The 22,680-nt window shown below is 40.6% G+C and overlaps 1 protein-coding gene across 1 annotated transcript; it reads right to left on the reverse strand.

The window, feature by feature from the left end:
• Positions 1-18,192: 18,192 nt before the first annotated feature.
• Positions 18,193-22,299, reverse strand: MED10 (mediator complex subunit 10). Its single transcript, XM_064660850.1, has 4 exons — positions 22,116-22,299; positions 21,877-21,960; positions 20,141-20,243; positions 18,193-18,996 (listed from the first exon to the last, which is right to left on the reverse strand). The coding sequence occupies exons 1-4, from the start codon at positions 22,286-22,288 to the stop codon at positions 18,901-18,903; spliced, it is 456 nt and encodes a 151-aa protein (XP_064516920.1). The 5' UTR covers positions 22,289-22,299; the 3' UTR covers positions 18,193-18,900.
• Between the last annotated feature and the right edge of the window lie 381 nt (positions 22,300-22,680).

The raw sequence follows: 22,680 nt of genomic DNA on the forward strand, positions 1-22,680 counted from the left end.
TTTTCACACATTCTATCTTCCCAAACATAACATGAGTGACACCAGCCTGCTTTCAGAACACAAAGGCATGAGTAAATTCCCCAAAGTAGTTGCGCAAGTCTAATAAAAGTATCTAATTTCCAAAGTGGAGCCAAAGAGCATGGTTTGAGCTGTCCAGGCTCCCTACAGAGAAAACGCAGAGAGTTAAGGTGCATCCAAACGTGACCCTATAAACAGTCAGCTCAGACAGATAACCTCCTGTAAATATTTACTTCAAACTAAAGTGAATCCATCTCTCTGCTGGTTAGACAAGGAGCCTGATGTGGTTAACTCAGGTGTAAATACGTAAATTGTAAACCTCTTCTTTTAGTTAAATGAATCCTACCTGGAATAGCTTGAAGTCTGCTTAGAGTAAGCAGGAGAATATTCAGTACACATATGACTCTTAAGTCTGAGTCTTTTCAGATACTTCTCTAGAGGGTTCCAGGAGAGATCTTCAGCCAATGAAAAGTATTCCATCATTCTTCTGTAACAGTGTGTAGAAAATTTGCCTCATAATTTAGCACTCAGGCTCATTCCTTCTTCTGCCTGAGAGTGCAAGAATGGGGATTGTAGCTTCTTGTCTCCTCAGAATGTTTCCTAATCATTAGGCCACAGGCTGTTTGGGACATAACCTCTGGGAGACAGGGACAAGGAAGAAAGGTTTGAACATCCCCTCTTTACCTCTTGGAAACACGCGCTGTTTGAAGTGGAATTGCAGACTGCCTGGAAGGCAGCTGGAAGGGAGTATACTGACACCTGTTCTTGTTTGCTGAGTTGCTGCCCCACGTACACAGGGGGCCCCTGTGATCCCCAGCTGTACCCCAGCTGCTGCACACAGACACCCATGCATGCTCACACACAGAGCAAGGAGCCTCACACCCAGGAAAAGAGTTAGAAATGGAGTTTCATGGGAAAACAAGATGGACTGTGTTGGTGATGCACTGGGTATGGCTTTATCACAAAACCTAATGCATTGTTTGTTATCTCAGGTCTCTTGGAAAAAATGTAATTATAATGCTAGCTGCTGCATCTGTAGGTTGCCAGAAACAGAGCTGGATGTCGCTGCTGTGCACGGGGCATGATTGTACCCACCCCCCTTCCTAACATAAAAAAGCATGCCTGCTCCATTGGGGAGAGAACTGGTTAGGGGTTTGTATGCTTTGTTTTCACTATCAGGCATTAGTTGTGTTTAAGGTCCATAAATCTAGTCTTGTGGGTTTAAAGATAGTAAAACACTCTGTACAAGCTATGTAGAATGGGATTGGGTTTTTTGTTCATGTGGTATTACAAAATGGGAAGAACTGTGTAACAAGCCAGGAAGTTTCAGGTACACATCTACTTGCTCTAAGTTTCTCCCATGTTTTTCCAGTTTCAAAGGATTTTCTTGCAAGACTTATTCATGGCCAGCCCCGCACCCTGGGATCCAAATTAAAATCTTCCCATCTTATTCATTTAGCGAAGAACATAAATGTGGGAAAAGCTTCTAAAAGTGGGTATAGCAGAGAAAATGAATGCAGTAGTCCACAGATATTTCAATTTGGAGAATATTATGCAATTAGCTTATAGCAACTAACTTACAAACAGGTAAACAAGAAAAATAATCCCCAAACTTTACAAACTGATTTTAATGGAAAAGTACAGTTGCAAGAGCAACCAGATTCTAAGCATGCTATGCAGTATCCCTAGCATTTTTGGTTTACTAATCCTTAAGATGATTCCTTGCATTCTGTCAAGTATTCAGAGCCTTCTTACTGCAGGAGAGAACAAACCATCAGCTTTAGACCCTGTATTATCTGGAATAATCTTCCTCCTCCACCACCACCATTCTAATGCTGGAGACGGCAAAACATTCAGCTATTCAAGGATTCGCATGCGTTTTTGGAAGCAGTGACGCATAAATGCATGAGTTTAGTCTTTGCAATGTGAAACATCAAAGGGAAGGCTAATTAAAAAATAATCTTTACTGAATTAAATATAATTAATTCGCCTACTCTAACTTCTGGCACATAGAACATGGCTCCCTCTCCACTTGCAGGTCTACAGTTGCACAGCAGGTTTGGTGCCCTGATAGCATGTGAGAAGCAGAATGTCGTACCTGTGGAAGCATCAGAGTTGTCCAAGCATGAACCGCATACTACTGACAGGACGCAGTGGCAGGGGACAGCAGTGGTAGGTTTCCATTTGTGGTGGACACTAGCTCCCATCTGTCTCCTTGGCTTGCTATCTAGATCGATGCATGGCTTGCCAGGGGCTCAGATCCAAGATGCTGTAGAGGAACCGCCAAGGTTCTTAGGCTAACTCTCCCTGCTGCTTATCCACATGGGCATCAATGACACTGCTAGGGGAGACCACTGGGATCAAGAGTCAAGGTCAAGGCCATTGGGGTCAAAGATCTGAGAGCAAGGATCAGGAACTAAAGGCTGGCCAGCCTGCAAAAACCCTGGACCAAAGCACCTCGGAGCACATTTCTGGGCCCATGCAGGGGACAGTGACTAGAAAGAATCAGCATGGGTTTACCAGGGGTCAGTCATACCTGAACAATCTGATTGCTGTCTATGATGAAATGACTGGATCTGTGGACAAAGGAAGAGCAGTGGATAACTTTGACCTTGCCTTTAGCACTTGCCAGTCCCTTTTAAAACATTCTGCCTTCTCTTGACTTAAAAAATAAGAATTACATCCAATAAAGTTCTTCAGTATTTCTACCAGTTAACACTTGGATTCTCAGCAGCTTCTGACCCCAGTGACTTGAAGTGGAAGAAGAATCCACACAGTTATATATGTTAACTTATGGTTTTGTCATGCTGCAGATATAGGGAAGATATCCTATAGAGGATGGACTCACCAAGTACACAGACAAGAGCTGAAGACAAAGGAGAACACAGTGAGTAGAGAAAACAGTGCTGTCATGTCTTTTATTAAAGAGTCCTAGGGTTGAAATAAGAGACAATGCTGCTCTCTCAAACACCAGAGATGGTGTTTCTCTGCCTGTGGAAATCAGGATCTAAAGCTCTTTTTGAACACTCTTACCATGAAACTCTATTCAGTTTCTCAAGTGGCAGCTCACGGCCTAATTTGAACGGCAAGCAACCAACAAGTATCCTGTTGATAGCAGGAGACTTTCTCTGCACCAAACACTTCACAGGATGTGATAAACGTGTGTGAATGAGGAAAGGGCCAGAGATTATTTTAGACTTTTGCAGTGAGAGTAGAGAAATTAGAACTCAAATACCACTACTCATTCCTTGCTCACTCAAACCAGCCCTTTGCATGTGTGTATTCATCTTCCTTTAGTTTGCCAGACCTTACCCCCCCCAAATAAAAGGGTGGAACAGCCTTTTATTGATATCAGGTATTCTGATATGATAAGCCCTCAGTATCTCAGCCTGTTCTACTTTGTCTGGAATAATTACTGATTATTGAGTCAGCGATTTATGGCAACTGTAGCTTAAGTTTTAGAACACTTGCCCAGAAGCTACTGAATACCTAATATGACAGTGATATATTCAAAAAAAACAAGGACTGGAACCATTTCAAAGTAAGGTAATGAAAATCAATACAAGACCCTATGAGAAAGGAAGGTGATATTAATTTTAAGTAAAACTTACTCTCCACCCATCCTATCATTCTTTCCTCAGTTTTAGCCAAATAAACATGTGCATTAGTAGTTTGGGATGGATCACTTATGCATAACATGGAGAATGAGAGGTGCCAGCTGTTGAATCCCTGCTATGTATTCTGAAATCTCTTTGCTGGTAACAACTGCTTTGGGGCAATTATTTTGCACCCCTCAGGAGTCACCACTTATTGAAGTATAATCTTTTGCCTCAGAAGTTCCCTTCCCAAAAATTTCAGGCAAGGTGGCTGCCCATTTTCTTTCATTTCCTCATTTTCTGTGTCTTGTGGCTGCAGTCTGCCTTTGTGTTCAAATATCAGGATGAGATATAGCACCCATGTGCTATAGCTATGCAGCCATCCTCCTGCTGTCAGAGTGCAGGTCTTCTGCTGTCAAGTTAGTTCTAATGGTGTCTTAGTGCAGCAGCACCTTCCTCAGTTGCTACTGATTTTATTTCTGTCACATTGGCTATTGATGTCAGCCAGTCTTCCAACCTGTGCTCTATGCTTCTTGGGGTGCTTTCATGTAAATCCGTTTCTGTTCATGCCATCATCTCAGTCTGTTTGTTTCTGTTACAAATCCTTGCATGTCCCATATCATAGCAGAGTGCTTTAACTGCAACACTGGCCAAACCTGGTATCTTTCTCAACAAATGAAGGTTGAGTTCACCAATTCATCAGCTTCCATTTCAGTGGGAAGGAGAGCACTGCTGTCAGAAAGGGCTGGATACTTTGGTATCCTGATGGTATAGTATAGGTTTGACATGGTGTTCAGGTTTCCTCAAGAAGACAAGGAGAGCCAGAAGAGGTCCTATACACCCCAAAGGTAGTTTTGTATTTCCTAAGAAAATCTTGGCCAGAGGTGATTCAAAGTTATGAATCTTGACTGAGGGTTAGATGTTCTCCTTCAACCTGGGTGAAGTCATAACAGACTTTGAGAGAAAAGTTTAAAGTATGTGCCTCTCCTCAACATTTCTTATGAGCTGGAGAGGCTCTCAAGGTGATGGGCTTTCTTCTCTCTTATCTGTATGGAACAGAATGCATGGAGGGAACAGGGACGTCTGTGGTTTTATTAAGCCATGCTCGGGCCAGTCTCCAAAAGGAGTATATTCCTATTAAGACGTCCAGAGGCACTAAGCCAAACAAGAACAGATGTAGATATATATCTATACGTGCAGACATACTCCTCCTAGCTGTGGAACCAGACCAGAGATGTCAAGTGTAGATATCCTCCTGCTGGAAGAGTTCTCTATGGAAAGAAGAATCAAATATCAAATAAAACGTCATTAATATGCCACCATCTCCCCTTTTTGCTCAGCTGCTTAAACCTTACTGAAATAGAAGAAAAAAACACTGAATGAAGCCCATAGAATTAAATAAATTATTATTACAACACACATAAAATTCCCGTTCTCCAAGCCTCATTTCAAAATCTCAGATATAGAGAGCCAGCTCTTGGCCTCAAGCCCTGTGCTTTCTGAAGTTTTCTTTTTCTCTTGGAGGACAATACAGTTTGTAGATGTGAGAATTCAGAATTCCTAAATTTGATCTCTCCTGAAATACTTTATTTTTAAGGCTTAATAAATATACACAGTGCTATAGAACGGCATGTGCAGGAATAAGAGTAGTTCCTCTTGGTATCTGCGCTATGCTTATCTCCATGGCAGCCAAGCAATTTGGAAAAGAATAAGCAAACATCTACTGCTGCATACTTATCTCCTTCATCCCTCTTCCTGGTTTTCTCTTGTTTGCTAGCAATATATACCATGATGTCTGGATCAGAAATGTCAAGGTTAAAAGAGTCATGTTACTGAACAGGGCAAAACACTTTATCTCCAGTCCTTCAAAGTTCTGTTCCTGCTGAAGCTTTTCAGCCTGATCCTGTCCCACCTGAAATGAGGAGTGACTGCTGTAATGAGCAGGTATCAGCTAACAGCTCTGCTAAGTCTTCCACTTCACACTGGCAGCTCACAGGCCCCAGCCCTAATCTCCTTTCCCTCATCACAGAGGGATGTCTGCATCCTGTGCTGTCTTGTTGTTGGCCCTTTTGAGCCATGGCCCCTTCTCCGACTGCTGACACTTAGACCTCTCCACACAAGCATGGGTTCAAGAGTGAGATTGCACAGGAAAAAATAGTAAAGAACAAGATTTAGTAAGAAGATAAGAGAGACTGCAGTTGAGGCAGGACTTGATCAGACAGCCATATCAACCAGTAGCTCACTTACGTGACTGTCTTCTTTTATCCCCACTTCTCTCCATTTTCCATAGCTTATAATTCCTACCCTCACCTTGATCTCCCTCTTTTTCTACCCTTGTCTCCTGCCAAATAAACAAATTACGTTAGCTACTTTTCCCCCATTGGTTCCAGTTTTGTATATCCATAACCAGATTTGGCATTTCTGATACTGTTACCTATATCTCATTCTTTTATGATACAGAATCATTTAGGTTGGAAAAGACCTCTAAGACCATCAAGTCCAACTGTTAACCCCGCACTGCCAAGTCCACCACTAAACCATGTCCCCAAGGGCCACACACATTTTTTAAATATCTCCATGGACTCTTTCTGTGAAGAAGTTTTTCTCTTACAGTTACTTGTGGAGCTTGTCCTTCTCTCATATAGTTCGCCATAGCCAGCTGTGAAATCCAGCTATTTCTCATGGTGTTATGCTGTAATGTTTGCCAGCTGCTCACCCTGCTGTTTGTTATGTTTGGCAGTTTCTCTTGTTATGTTCAGTACTTTCTCATGGTCTGTTACATTATCTAAGCCTCACAATGGGGCCTAGTCATCTTCCTGTGTATTTCAGTGAGGAATGGAATCCATAATGTGTCCCGGTGCAGAAATCACAGAAAAATACAAATAACATGTCCCTGAGAAGGAATCACAGAAAACACAATTGGAAGCCATCCAGGTGAGTCTTGAGAACTGCTAAGGAAGGAAATTCACTACCTCTTTGGGTAACCTCTTTCACTGCTTAACTACCATGCAAGTTCTTCCTTACACATCTGGCATTTCTCGTTGTACCACGTTGCGGGAAAAGTTTCGTCCTTTCATGTCACTGTGCACATCCGACCAGAGTCTGGTGCAAAGTTCTCTATAAATCAGATGTAGTTACTCTAAGACAGCAGTTAGACTCCTCTTTTTAACCACGATAAGCCAGGTCCTTCCCTCTGGCCAGCCCCAGCATCATGGCCATCCTGGTGGCCTTCCAGCAGGCTCACTCTGTGTGGCTTCAGATCTTCCTGGAACCCTGCATGAAAGGGAAGTTTGCTCCTGTACCCTATGAAGTCTGGTTTTCCATTTATCCCCATCACATCAGCAACGTGTTTGTTTCAGGACAAAGATCAGGTTAAAAAAAAATATCAATGCAAATTAACCAAATTACTTAATGAAAAAAAAATTCATCTTCATTTCCTCATAAATGGTTCTAAGAGACTATGGGGTCATAGAGATGTATCAAATACATCAAATACATCACACCTTTCAATTCTGTGGAATCACTTCCCCTAAATCAAGGCTAACTCTTGTGCAGAGAAAAGGAAGGGAATGGCCTTGGGTTTAGGGCATAAGAGGTAGGGAAGCTATTCCAAGGCTTTACATGAATGGAAAGATACTGTCAGAAATTCAGAAAAGGAACTCAATCCTACCTGGCTAAGGATGTTAGTATTGTCTGAGTTGCTAAGCAACTATGTAATGGTTACTAACTTTGAGATTAAGTAAATTCTGTTATTTCAAGAATGAATTACAGTCTACTCTGTAGAATTTAGGGGAACCCAAAATTTACTCTCTAGTGAAACAGTACTTCTCAGTCTTTCACTTTACAGCAGCCTGCCACTAACATGTTCATACACTAGTTAAAAAATATAAAACCCTTAATCCAAATTGGGATACCCAGATAGAAGCAGCCTTCTTTGCTCAGTTTTTTCCCCCTCTTTGAGATGTTTTAATATCACCAAACCTAAAGCTGATCTCTACCACTCAAGTCCTTCTAATTTTTTGAATCTGCATCTCTGTCAGTACATGACATAAAGACGTATTATAGTAATCAGGGTTCTGCTGAAGGTACAGTATCTTGTTTGACACTTATGAGATTTATGAGCTAAAATAAGTCCCGGTCAGCATAGATGTTAACTACTTAAAAAAATGCTGTTGAAATCATCCCAGAATACTTTTTATTTTTTTTTAATGACTTGTTAAAATAATTTACAATTTCCAGTTTGTTGTGCTGGAATAAGTGGCAAAGCGTGTTCAGCCATTTTGGTTGTTTAACACCTCAGGGGAAACAAAAAAATTCAGTGACATGAAAAGAGATGCCATACAGAAAGCCACACAGGATAAGAGGAGAAATTATTCAAAAGATCAGCCACTTAATACACTTGCAGATGTAAGCATTCATTTATGACCTTTTGTGATTTGTATCATTTAAGAAGTCTGTACCACATACTTAAAAGGAGTACATAGACCACTGCATAATACTCATCAGTTAGAATGATTCTGCTTTTGATTGTACCATGAATGCAACGTGCCAAATGATAATTGTCACCTAGTGAAAATTGGAGAGGTTCTACGGATCTCAACAGACTGATTTACACTGGTCAAGCACCTGATTCATCGTTCTTTGTACACCAACCTCCTCACTTGGCAGTTCCCAACTGCTGTTTGGGGAAGGAAGCTGATTTCACATTTGCAGTCTGTCTGGGAATTTGTTTACTTTTTAATAAGGAAAGGTTTCTTCTAGGTGTTATTTGAGGGTGAACAATAGCCCTAGAACTTAATTCAAAAAGCAGCTCTTAAGCACACAGTTGCATCATAAGTATTTATCTGGCCGCGTGAAAAAGCTCTAAGCATCTTGGCTCTGTTGTTCTCCTTCTGCATGAGACCCCCCTTTGTTGGGAGAGTGCTGCCATCACAACCAAGGGCAGCAGAAGGCGAGGGGGCTGGCAGGCAGGGATAGAAAGCAGGTTGGGTTTTCAGGCTAATTACAAGGTTTTGTGTTCTGGGTCACCTTGTAAATGAGATACGATGCTCAGAAAGCTGCAGCCAAAGCTGCTAGGCAGAAAGTGGAGCAAATGCACAAAGGTTCTGCTGGGTTTTACCCTTTCTTGAACACAACCTGCAATTTTCATGGTGAGCAATTGCAATGGCTCCAGAAAATTGGTTCCTGGGGCATCTTGCTAAATAGGCAAAAGTTGTTTTTATGATCCAGGCAGTAAAACCATTCAGTTTGGATCTGGCGAGTGACCTGTATTAACAGACTTCTCCCCTCACAATTCTTTTGTCACACTTGCTAAAATGCATTAAAATTAATTTTAACACAGCCTGAAAAAAAAACAGATTTGAGCAGCTTTGCAAGCTAATGCTGCTTCAAAATATTTTGTCATATTGATTAGTTCAGCACTCTTTCAGTTTAAGGTTGGCACATTTTCTGATTATCTGTACTGCACATGTAAAGCACTTCTAGTCTACCTGAGGAACAGGTCTGGAGGCAGCTGGAGCTTGGTTCCTACATCTTCTCTGCCTGTAGCCTGTGTTTATGGTTCTCATTCAATTCATAATTCTGCAACTTGAACCACACTTGCCAGAGGAACATTGTGAAAATTAGTATTTGCTCTGCTCTTTGGAGATGCCTCAGTCTCACTCCTATTATTTTCTCGATGACAGTCTGCCAGTAGTTTATTTACACAGTAGGATTCAGTTTTGAAACCCTGCTTCACATAAATGAGCACCAAGGAGACTTTCAGTCTTAAAAAAACCATGCAAAGTGTATATATGGTAGACTCAGACCACACCAGGGCCGATTCCTGGTAGAGGGTATGGATGTTGTGGGGACATGGAGCTGCAGACAGGACTGTAAGAGCACTACAGGGCCCCCCAGGTAATGTATCGCCCAATGTGTCTGCACACTGCACCTCAGCTTTACCTGTGCACCTCTGCAAGGAGACAACTTTGCTGCTGAATATTTGCAGCCCTAGGGGTATTTAAAAGATGTATAGATGTGGCACTTATGGACATGGTTTAGTGGTGGACTTGGCAGTGCTGGGTTATGGTCTTAGATGTCTTTTCCAACCAAAACAATTCTACGATCGTGTTTACCCAGGATGCTGTGAAGGACACCAGGATGGATCTCTGTCCCTCACAGGCTATTCCCAGCATGCCATTACAAGACCTATTCTCTTACAATTTTGGCTTGGTTCCTGCCTGCCTTGAGCAACATGGATCGGGTACTTGCAGAGAGAAAAACAAGGGATACGGTGAATCATCACTTTGATAACATTGATCAGGCACATAACTGCTAGAGCTTGCTCATAAATTTGGGGGTCACAAGGTTTACTGTACATCAGAACCATCGTGTCTAAGACATACGCTTGGACTTTGCCTGGCTTTTAGTGAAATATTTTAACTGGCATAGCTCAACGTTTATAACTTAGTCAAAGAATGCCCGAGTGAAAATTTACGGTCTCCCAATATTAAGAATTTCTCAGGAATGTAAGAGGGCTGGTAATATGATCTTGTCTCTTCTACCTTTATAGATAAGCATTTTTTTAAGCTTCTTTATCTTCTTTCGAATTCTTTGTATGTAACGTTTAGAGTCATTGGTTTTGCAATTTTAACATAGTTGCAATAATATCAAAGGTTGCTGTTGTATAAGAGCTTCAACTGTATAAAAAAATCCAGTCAATTTTGCATATTCCCTCTGCAGCAACGGAGCAGCATCTTCCTTTAAGACACGTCCTTTCAAATTAGCAACAGTTTGTTGTTCAGTGCACCTAAACGTGAAAGAGGCAGTAAATCAATGCCTGCCCTCAGGTCCCTAGGTTCCAAAAGCCGCAAAATTAAACAAGATTTTTATTCTAGTGAACAGAGCCAATTCAGACCAATGGAAGAATGGGAGAATATTGTCAATTCCTCAGGCAAATCTAAATCTTTCATCCCAACCTTACTGGGGCTACCTCAGAACTGTTGCAAAGACAACTACTATAAAAATGGATCAGAGTAGCCTTTATGTCTCATCATCACATCTCCCAAAATACTGCTGCCTCTGCAATACTTTTTCTGTTGCTATGCCCAGGAGATAAACTAGCTTCAATAATTTGCAGCAATTTATAATTATTGATGAATCTTGAGGATGCCTTCTTCGAAGGGAGTACATATCCCATTAACCATGTATTTGATTATTGGGACCCGCTTCAACTGCTTCTTATTCTACTGACAACTGGACAAGATCGTATGGAAAGTGTTCTGCAGTTTTCTAGCTCTGCAGTTTATAAGATCACTTGCAGAAAACAGGCCAGCAAAATTGTTATAATTCCCTTCAATTTTTAATAGCTCTCTTGTGCTGTGGCTTTAATCTGTATGAAATTGTTAAAGCACTGAGTAAATAAAGCAGCTGTTACAGCTCAAGGAGCTACAATATGGCCACAACTTTCTGAAGAACAGTCAATACTACTGCACAAAGTACATATATTCACTTAGAAAAATATAAGTTACTAGAGAATACAAAATTATAGTTCAAAAAAAGGCTCCTGGATTCTTATATGAGAAAATGTCAGTAGGTTATGGTATGTACAGTGTAGTATGGTGGTCAATTCATCAGAACCTGAAAAATGCACAATTCCTGGTTGTGTAGAGCTGGATGACTCCATATCTGTACATTTAAATACCATTTTTATATGTATTTATTTATTATTGCTAACATGTATCCCTGGTTATTTAAATGATTGTACAACCGCAGGCTATGACAGTTTGAACTTTCACATGTTCTTTTAAATGCATCTGTGTTTACTTGACCAGCTGAAGAGTGCAGATAAGAAGATAAGAAATGCCAAAGCTGTGAGATAAAAATTCCTTTTTCTATATTTTCAAAATGCATTTGTTCTATTTCCCAGATGGTTTACAGGGGTGAGTTAACATGTTACAATATTAAAACTCAGTCTACTAAGCTGTTTTGAAAGTAAATTTAATTTTATATATAAGAGGACTTAAAGCAATCTAATTTTATTCTGTGCAAAGGAGGACGTCTCTATAAGTTTCAGTTGAATATTTACTCTTAAAAAGCACATGTACCTGATGCAGCAAATGCACATGTTGCTAAGGTCCTTGTCCTTTGCCATCATTTAGAAAAGAGGATTTCAAAATATTCCATCAAAGTTGACAAATCCTCTGAAAAAAATACTGGAGGATTTTATATATAAACATAAACTGACATATACTTTATGCAAGTGTTTGCTTAAAAGCTGAGCATACTGTCTTTTCCTCAGATGGCATGGTTCTGGATAAATAAAGTCTGTGCAGATATCTTTGTAGGCCAAGAATCTGACTTGCCCAACTACTTTTGTAATCCTGAAATTATAAAGAAGAACACTTCAATCACCCAGGAACAGTAAAAGCAAGATTATATATCAGGGAAAGTATGTATTAGGGAAAAGCTAACACAGCTTTTGGTGCAGGGAAGGCTTTACATAGATACAGGGAAAGCTGTTGGAGCTCCCTAAAAGTATGTGTGAGTTTTGGGAAGCAGTGATGCATAGATGAACTCTGTTTGGATTCCCTGATGGCTTTCAACAACATTCCTTGTAATGAATCTTAGAGCACTCAGGTTTTAAAAAGACAGAAATGAAGATTGGCAACAGTTCAGAAAAGAGTGGCAAGTATGACCTAAAGTACTAAAAGGCTTCCGTATGAGGAATAGTGATTAGCCTGCAGCCTGGAAAAAAGATTATTGGGAAGGGAATATTGCAGTATTCTATACAGTCACAAGTGAAGTGAACAGGAGAGGAGATGCCTCCTCCATGTATCTTCTAATGCAAGTACTAAGAATTAAATTAGTGGGTGGCTGATTCAAAACAAATGGAAGAAACTTCTTCACATAATGCAAATATGGACTGTGGAATTCCTCACTATGAGAATATAGATGTTACAGTTTAAAGGGGTTCAGAGGGCAGCCCAACAAATTCATGGAGGAGAAAAAAATTCCATGGAGACTTATAAAGCTCAAAGGTAATATACATCAGGATGACAGGATGAGCATGTCATTGAATCATAAAATTGTTAAGGTTACAAAAGACCCTCAAGATCATCGAGCCCAACCATTAACCCAGCACTGCCAAGTCCACCACTAGACCATGCACCTAAGTGCCACATCTACACATCATTAATCAGAGACTAGGGAAGTGTACCAGGCAGTCACCTGTGTACTGCTACATTGTTGAGGCACAATTTTCTCTGCCTGTGAATCCTCTCTTCATACGTCTATCAGGCTGTTTGCATTCCTTAATTAATGATAAAGGTAACAGCAACAAAAATATTTCCATGGCAAGCTTTGTAACTGAGTCTATGATGAATTTTGGAGAAAAAAAAAAGAGAGAAAGGAGTTTTACTAATGGCTTCCTCAGTGAGTTCCAACATGGACTCCTAATGGTTCTTTCCTTTCCACATGATCTAAATAGACCATCATTGCTGAGCAGCAAGTCAGATTTTTCTTGAAATCTTAATGCTCTGCAACTTCTAGAGATCACAGAGGTTACACGTACATGGGACAGCCTCAGGAAGTCCACTTATATAAAAGCAGAAAGTCTGCCCAAGGAAAAAGTGCATCTATGAAGCTCTGCGTCTTCTGCATTGTGTTGTGTAAGAGGAGAAGTTCCCAGGTTGAGTAAAAAGCAATAAAGTAGCTGTCCTACAATTTATGCTTAAGATTGTTAAAAGAAGAAATGTTGTTGATTTTTTTTAACATACTTCTCTTAAATGAGATTTGCTGTATCACTGAATCCATCTTTTGTTTTATTGAGTACCAGATGCGTATTCAATTATTCATGTACGTATTGTAACCTAATATGTGATGACCAGAAATTATATTAAATAGTCTTAGACCGAGTGACATCTACTGTTTGATTAGAGATCTATTTATAGCCATTTTTATCTGCTAAAACTTTGGTCTTGGGTTTTGACCATATAAGAGAATCTTTCAAAACAGTATAGGTCAAATGTAATAAAATAATAGATAACAGACTATTATGGAAAAAGAAGTAATACTTTGAAACAAATAATAAGCTGGAGGATGGAATTTCTCATATATTCAAATGATAATCTCTTACTTCATCAGTGCATTTCTAAGGTGCCTAAGGGTAAAATATTTTCCCTACAAAAATGGCACCTACCAGTGATTTTGGTAACAGACAATTATAAACTTCTCTTTGTTTACTGACTAGGACTGAAAATTTCCATGATGGTAGAGAAGTGGCTTGGTATATATCATTACATTTATATCATCCCAGGAATTTTGAATCCTTAGCAGCATTCCAAATAAAAGTTTATGAATGTCAACAATTAACATGAAGATTAAATGCTATTTTTTGCAGCAGAAATTATATAAATATGACCCGAGTGACTTGTTAAATAACAAAGCTTAACACTAGTTTTGAATAACCTTTTCCCAAAATATATAAAAAAGTAGCCTTGTCTTCCTTCAAGGAATATTTGGATAAATTTGTTTAATGTAATGACCAAATTGCCAACAGCAAGTAAAGTAGATTCAGGTCAGCACTTTAGGAATGGAAATTTTAAGTGCCATTTCCTAGCACATTAAGGGGACTTTTTTTTCAGAAGAAGAGAAGGAATTGTTTTAAAAATTATCATACTGTGCAGAAAGATGTTTCTTTTTTACTGTCTGCATTACATCTTGTTGAGACTAAATACAACCTAGTACTCAGTATGAAATATATCACAATACAGAAAATACAGATTCCTGATTTGAATTAACAAGAGCTGTTACAGAAGTATCCTGTAATGTGTGCTCCTCCATTATTTTAATTAAGAAAATATACAAGAGGATCTTCACCATATGGAAGTAATTGAAATACATGCAGCAAGCACAGAGCAGGGCAGACATTCGTGTCACCTTGGCTCTCTGCTTTGCAGAGCTGGAGGACATCTGGCACCTGCCCAGAAACACTGCTGCTATTAATCATAGTAGAGTAAGAAATTACTTTGCGTTGAAACATGAGTATCCCGAAATATTCTTGGCAAGGATATTTCTCCATTATGAACTTGCTGTTAAGCTATTTGGAACACTTCTTACACATTTTTTAAGGCTTTATATATATAATTCACCTTTTGAATACATTGATTTAGAGAGGTTTCAGCAAACCAGCAAGTTCAGTTACCAGTTTCTAACTGATCTGATTAAAATCTCAAAATCATTTAGGGCAAAAATAAGTGGACTGTAGGGTTTATCTGCTCTATTTCTATGATCAGAGGAGAGTCAGAGATGAAATTATAAAGTACCTGGGGTAACTACTGGAATCATAAGCACTTTCAATTACTTGGGAATTGCACTCATTGAAGAAAGAAATTTATAAAAACATCACAATATCAAATATTTGTGAAATCATCAAACCATTCCCAGCACTTAGCAGTTCATCCAACTAAATTAGAAAGCTCAATCAGGGAAACCCAAACTGCTCTGCCTAGAATGACTAGAGAGTCAAGAAACTCTCTTCTGAATGGTGTAAGAGTAACAGATTGCCTCAGGCATACTGGTGCTTCATCTTATGCTGACAACTGGCTAACGACAGTGCCTTGATCTGCATGAAAAAAAAACCCAAAGAGGTTAGATATACCAACAGCTGAGCAGCTGCAGCATCCAACTCCTGTAACAGGTACGTCTATTCTTGTCAGACTTCACAGCTCTGCATTAGGTTTTCTTCATGAGAAGGTTTAAGCATAAAAGAGTAAAAAGTGGTTTCAAGGACAGGGGAAGGCTGGGCACCCAACTACTTCTCCTTCCAGTAGGAAAAGGGACAGAGAGGATGCTGAGGCTTAACAGGTTGCAGTAAAATCCTTTGCACTTTCTTGATCTATTTCTTTCCATGTCTGAGCAAAAGAATTTTATATTGACTTTGTTTATTCTAAATGGAGCATAGGGGCACACGCTCCATCCTAAAGATCTGTGTACCCAGCAGCATTATCTAGTATCTCCTAATTTTATGTAATAAGGATATAAGTAATTACTTGCTGTTACATATTCCCAGTTATTTCCAAAATCGTACTAAAAATTCAAGGACACATTTGAAACCTGAATGGTTTTATACTTTCCTTTGAGATAGATTTGCATTGCCCTTTAATTATTTTAGGCTATTTGTTGCCTGACTGATGTTATTTTGATGTTACCTTTAAATAAAATTCCAGCTCACTTCCAACCATGCAATCCAGGTAGCAGAGTGGAAAAGAGGAGAGATGGAAGTCTCCTTTAACAAATGTCTTGAAGGTTATTATCTAACCAGAGCATACATCAGGGTGATTCATACATATGCTCCTTTTCAGAGAACCAATTAACAAACTAGAGAAAAATTAGGTTGGATTTTTCTGTTCCATATGCAACTGGAGATAGAAGACATGGTTGTTTCTAGCAATTTTTCATTCTACACTATAAACTCAAAGGCACTTATTCTGGCCACCTTTTCTTCTCTAAAATACACATGAATTACAACAGTTACCTCTCTTCTATATTATGCTAAATATGGACAGTTGCAGCAATAGCAATATTTTGCATGGCTAGCCCAGAAACAGTAAGTGAAGCAAGGACAAAATGATAGGATAAGAAAGCGTCAAAAAGCTGGAACTGAAGCTGAGCAAAACGTGAAACCTGATGATTTAGCAGAGGTTTTTTTCTGGGGTTATTTATTTATTTATATTCTTGATATATGTATCCCTCAAGCCAAAAAAAATGTTTTCTTACACAGACTCCTCACAAAACACAGGCTGCTGGGATCTCATGATTAGGTGTCCTTTAAGGAATGTTATTCCCTAATTCTCCACCTCCACTAACTATCCCAATGACCATGTTTACCATGACGACCTAGGTATCCAGGGAAAGTGTGCGTTCCATGTGCTGGCTGTAAATCATCTCTCTGAGCTGGGGAAGCTTTGGACCTTCCTCCCTTCAGCAAGCACAGGTGCCAGTGTTATGGGGGTAACCATCTTCACTGTGGCCAGAGTTGGGTACTTAATTTATTAACTAATGACAACAATAACAAACTATACACTTACAGAGCAGACATTTCACACATTTTCAGGGCCTCAGGGCTGAGGAAATGCTTGCGCCTCCATGGCTCTCTGACTCCATGGCAGGACAAAGGTGATGGCTTTAAACTGAAAGACGGTGGGTTTAGATTAGATATTAGGAAGAAATTCTTCACTGTCAGTGTGGTGAGGCACTGGCAAAGGTTTTCCTGAGAAGCTGTGGATGCCCCATCCCTGGAAGTGTTCAAGGCCAGGTTGGAGAGAGCTTTGACCAACTCCCCCATGGCAGGGGGATTGGAACTAGATGATCTTTTAGATCCAGTGCAAACCATTCCGTGATTCTATGAATCTAAGAGATAAAAACAAGACTCCTTGGAAGCTCTAGTTTTTAAGTGTCCTACTCCACCAAATCTGACACACAAACTGCTGTCAGTGCTAGGAGCCAGAATACTCCAGTATCCAGACCAGCATCCACAAGCCTTTTGCCCCCTACATGTTCTCTTTGAACTACCATGTAAACAGTTTCACCTACCTGCTGTTGACTGTTTTGCTCTCAAGCTTTTTCCCACATTATACCCTCTTGTGTCCTATATACATCCCACCTGCCAGTCACAGGACTGACTTCAACAGCCTTAGGGACCTAGGGCAATCTGGGCTGAGTAAAACACGCTTTAAGTTCATACAGTAAAACTGTGAAGGAAAAAGTGATTACTGGTGGAACAAAGACCAAACAAGAAAGGAAGTGTGCAGGATAGTATCAGGCAGCAATTGAATCCATTTAGACTGCCAAGTAATAAGTTTTAAAAGGAACACCTAGTTTTCTGTTTTTCTTTTGCTGTGTCAAAGTTTGGTCAGGCACAGTGGTGCTTGGCATCATGGATGGGCTCTGCTTCAGGCAGGTAACAGCACAGACGGTGCTTCAGGTAAGCAAAATACGGCACCAACAACTCAAAACATACCTAAATCCCTGTTAAGGTCTTTAGCAGGCTATACAGGTCTGCTACAGAGCACATGCATATAGTGCTATTTTGGAGCTCCTGCCCAAAACCACTCTGTTTAGCAACTAGAAAAAGTTAAAGTAATAATTTGCTGTTGCAAAAAAAAGGTAAATCTGGAAGAACAAACGTAAGCACAAACAGTTCCAGCTTCACAAATGCCCAAAACTAAAAGAGCTCCTCTTGCTCCCACTGCAAACCCAGTGTTCTGCACACACACAAGAGCCCTGGGTGAGGTGCCCAGTGTGCTGTTGAGACCACCTTACATATCAACAGATCCCACAGATGACCTTGCAGCTAACCAGAAAGACTTCAGGTGACAACTGCTGATCCCCAAAATCTCCTGCTTCAGGTACTAAGACGGAAGTTTTCACTACAAAACCAAAATACCAAATTGACATTACCTTCAGATGTAAAATTTTAACAGCCAAGTTTTGATATACATTTTATTTCTAAAATCATGGAACTGAGGAATATGCTATTTTTTCACAGCTTTCAGTTCACACTCCAAAGAGTAGCATACAACAGAAAAACTCAGGATTTAGATTTTTTCAAATTTTTATTCAACAATGTGTTTGCAGAATATGAATAAACAGAAGCTTACATTAAATACTGTACAAAACATATAGTTGCTGAGGAGACAGTCCCCAGGTATGCTCACTTACTCTATCCTCAGCCACTTGCACTGCAGCTCACAGAACAAAACAAAACATCTGAAGGTTTTCCTGGCTGCAACTAATTATGACACATGAAAACTGCAGCCCTTGACAGGCTCCTGCTCAACAGAATTTGGCAAGACAAAAGCAGCCAACTGTTTGTACTGCAATTAAAAAAACCCCAAAGTTTACAAATGAAAAATAATCAAGTGTAATAAATGTATTTCTCTTAAAAACAGACAAGTGCACAATCCTGAGGCACAGTTTTCAGAGGCCAAAAAAACGTGTTTTTCTGCTCCGGAAATGCACTTTGTGGGAAATGCTCTGTATTGAGACCTGTAGGCATTTACAAATCTCCAAAACCTTTCAGGAAAGAAAAGCAGATTACCACAGGAAGTTTCAACTACAGTGTCTGAGTAGAAGTCTTCAGAAAGATAAAGCAGCTTCAGACCACAACCATCAACAATCATTAAGCTCCTTTACAGTCCATCACTGCCATTTTTAGTACAGTTGTTATGAGGGCCTGGATTCCCCCTCTCTCCAATCAATGTTTTTATAAGGTGGTGTATTTTTAAAGCTATAAAAGGCCAACTTAGGGAGGAGGATCTTCTCCTCGAATAGCTTTGTACTTTGCCATGTCTTCTGGGAACACCTTTGTCAGTTCTTGAATTAACAGGCTTTTAAATTTCTGGAAAGAGAAGAAAATGTATATACATCATCTGAACAATTTATTTAGATTTCATCAAGCAATGTTATCTGATGAACAGAAATGTTTGTATACAACACAGCCTCACATTTCAGTGACCTAAGATAACAGTACCCAAAAAACTCTCAAAACCACACAAACACAGAAAGTTATGCTTACAAAATCCACAGAAAATGCTCAAGTGAAATCCACTAGCAATGCACTAGGCAGACTAAAATGCTCTTAAATTCCCAGAAACTAACTAGCATTTTCTCCTAAGAAATACTAAGAAGCTGGGCTTCTCCAGTAAACTCTGGTGCAGCAATATCTGCCTAATCTTATTAAGAAAAACTGATAAAGGATATGTCCTCTTGATCTGATATGGAACCCACTCCACCTTCAAAAATAAACTCACACTTGGTTTAGAAATACATAATTCTTCCCACAACATTTACAGGCACAGAGCATATCAAAAGAAAGAGAAGCTAGGGAATAGGGAGATATGTCTACACTGTGCAGTACAATTTGTCGTACTCCACACTAATTAAGTTCAGCCAAAGAACATCCTGAAACACAAACAGCCCTTTCTCAAAATTCACTAAGCTCCCTTCTCTGTGCTTTTCTGCAGTAGTTCCAGCAGTTAAACAGTATCAAAGAATGCTTAAGTTCATACCAGATGAAAGTACAAGCTCAGAAAACCCCAAACACTGGCATTTTCATTACTTTTATAAAGATTAAATCACGCTTACAGTGCATATTTGACATTTTAACTCTCTAAGATCCATTCAAGACGGGAAAAATACCCCTTTTCTTTTGCTTATTTCTAAATTTACACACATCAGAATTACAGACCTGCAAAAAACCCTAAATAAAACATCCATACTGGTAATACAACTGCAACCAAAATAAAATCATAGTGGCATCTGCATCCCCAACTGTGGGATGAACTACAAGTTTCCCTTCCTGAACAGGCTATATTAGTATCAACTAAGATTCATGGATGCAGAGCAATTTCTGATACAAATCATATAATAACAGAATTTAATAAAGGCACAAGTGAAAAATACCTACATAATTACAGAAAAGTAATTATCAAATACTTATCAAATACATTATTGCATCAATAATTTTATTAATTCTAGTTTACCTTCATTGTGTCAATTTTTCCTTTTACTTGCTCATTTTTAGCCAAAGCTCGCTCCAGACACTCTTTAGTGTAGAGCTGAGGGTTGCGGCCTTGATCGATGTATCTGAAAATAGAAAAGATACTGCCTAAATGATCAAATTCCTACTAGGATGCTCTCTAATGTACAGCATTATTTACCTTACTTTTTCTTTCCACTACTATCTGAAATGTGCATTTAAAAAACCACAGTTTAACTCAGCCATTTCCAAAAGACAGCTCAAGAAGGACGAGGCTATGGCCAGCAAACAGGTTCTTCAAAACTCTGTTTCCAGAAAACCTGGACAGCTTTGAAGAAAGTATTAAAAGCAAACAAAAATATGTATCTACCAGCTCCTCACAGGCAGGAAGTATAGATGAATGAAGAAAGATGGTCTTTTTCCAAGCAACTGAAAGGGCAGTAACCATGAAGTAGCTTAGGACACGGTGAGTAATAAGCACAACAGAAATACAGCACCCGGCAATTCAAGGATGAGGAGGCACATACTATAGTAAAGAGTAAAAATCAACACAACTGTATCAGCAAACCTATGTGTATTTCTGCTTTGCAATACAAGGGCCTGGCAAAGGGAAATTCCATCACTCAATAAAGAAAACAACATTTAAGATTGTCACGACAAATTCACAGCTGAAGTGAAAGCCCAACTCAAAAAAGACCTGTACAGCCAGTAACACACTAGAATACAGCAGACCAGTGACATCTAGACTTACAAGACACACCAGTAAATTGTCAGCTACATCACTGAACTTCTCGTGTCTAGCTCTTCCTCTACACTTATGATTTTTCTTTTAATGTTTTAATTCTCTGCCAGTCCTGCAACTAAACACCTGAGTACTGGCTTTATTTTCACCTCCAACTTTAAATCTTGACTCTATTCCACTGTAAAAGTATATTTCCCAAATAAAAGCTTGCTTACTAAATTGGTGTCCCTGCCCATGACAGGGGGGTTGGAACTAGATGTTCTTTAAGGTCTCTTCCAACCTAACCCATTCTGTGATGTTATGAAATCACTAGATTCGGCAAAATCTGTGTTACTCCTTACATATGTAAAAGTCATATTGATCACCATAACTGGTCTACTCTGGCCTCAAATCAGGAGGCCTGGAGACACACCATCTATAACGCAGCTGTCTCCTTTGAGAACACACGCAGGATCACTCTCGAGGAGAAAAGGTAACGCAGAAAGAACCGTGTTTTGCAGAATATACCATCCAAAGAGTCTTTCTGCTGTGCCTTTTGCAATTGGATATGTCTGTCTCGTATTGGCCTCATAAGTCACCAACGTGCCTGTAACAAATGTGGATAGAGCCTTCCCAAATCTTCGTTCACGAAGCCTAGCCATGATGTAAAAGTCAACATGAGAAAAAAAAAATAAAAAAAAAAGATCTGAAAAGCCAGGTTGGACGGGGCCCTGAGCAACTCATCTAGCAGGTGGCATCCCTGCCTGTGGGGGGGGTGTTGGAACTAGATGAGCTTTAAGGTCCCTTCCAATCCAAACCGTCTCGTGATTCTGTGAAAACACTTGTCTAATTTATCACTTCTCTTACCCTCTTCTGCCTGCTCATGTTCTCGTGAGGCATTCAGAAGAATCGGGCTTAAGAGACAAGCAGCCCACAGGGAAAATACTCAGGCTGCAAAAACACGCTACCTCGGGTCACCCGACAGCAGCAGCTCCCCTTCCAGGCGCAGCGCGACTTACTCAAAGACTTCCAAAGGCACGCTGATATCGTGAAGCTGCTGCCGGCATTTGTCGATATCCTGCAAGCCCGTCACCATGAAATTCCTGTTAGGTAGAAAAATGGGTCGTTGTTAGCCGACTGAGGGGACACTGCACGAGTGCGAGGCCAGGGACACGACACCCCAGCCAGGGAGAGCCTGAGGCTCGGGAGGGTGGGAGGGGAAAAGGCCCCGCGGCCCGGCCTGGCAACGGCCCCTCACAATTTCTGATTGAGCCCCGTCTGGCTGCTGGGCTGGAAGTCGCTGACGATGATGCCGAGCTGCCGGATGTTCTCCACGAACTTCTCCAGGTGCTCCTCCAGGGAGTCGAACTTCTCCGCCATTGCCATGGCCGCCCCTGCCCCACCCCGCCCTGCTTCCGGCCACGGGCGCATGCGCAGGAGGGAGGCGGGGAGGTGGCTGTGACCGCGCGCCTCCGGCACAAACCACGCCCCCTCTGGCACAAACCACGCCCCCTCTGGCACAAACCACGCCCCCTCTGGCACAAACCACGCCCCCTCTGGCACAAACCACGCCCCCTCTGGCACAAACCACGCCCCCTCTGGCACAAACCACGCCCCCTCTGGCACAAACCACGCCCCCTCTGGCACAGGCCGCGCCCCCGCCCCCCCTCAGGGCGGGTGTGGTGCTGCCTGAGCAGCGTCGCGTCCGTCTGGGCGTGCTCGAAGCTGTGCTGTGTCTGCTGGTCCTGGGTGTTTTTGTAGTCTGTGTAGGAAATAGAAGCACGTTCTGCTTCATAATAAAAGCCTACACTGGAATCGTCTGG

The sequence above is a fragment of the Pseudopipra pipra genome, chromosome 1, assembly GCF_036250125.1.
Source record: "Pseudopipra pipra isolate bDixPip1 chromosome 1, bDixPip1.hap1, whole genome shotgun sequence".
NCBI lineage: Eukaryota > Metazoa > Chordata > Aves > Passeriformes > Pipridae > Pseudopipra > Pseudopipra pipra.

Bases quoted from the DNA above. Each gene is read 5' to 3' on its own strand.
- MED10 (XM_064660850.1), bottom strand. From the start codon at position 22,288: ATGCGCCCGTGGCCGGAAGCAGGGCGGGGTGGGGCAGGGGCGGCCATG. The intron at 21,961-22,115 runs GTGAGGGGCCGT...TCTACCTAACAG, and splicing joins ACGGGGCTCAATCAGAAATT to GAATTTCATGGTGACGGGCT. The intron at 18,997-20,140 runs GTAAACTAGAAT...TTCTCTTTCCAG, and splicing joins GAAAAATTGACACAATGAAG to AAATTTAAAAGCCTGTTAAT.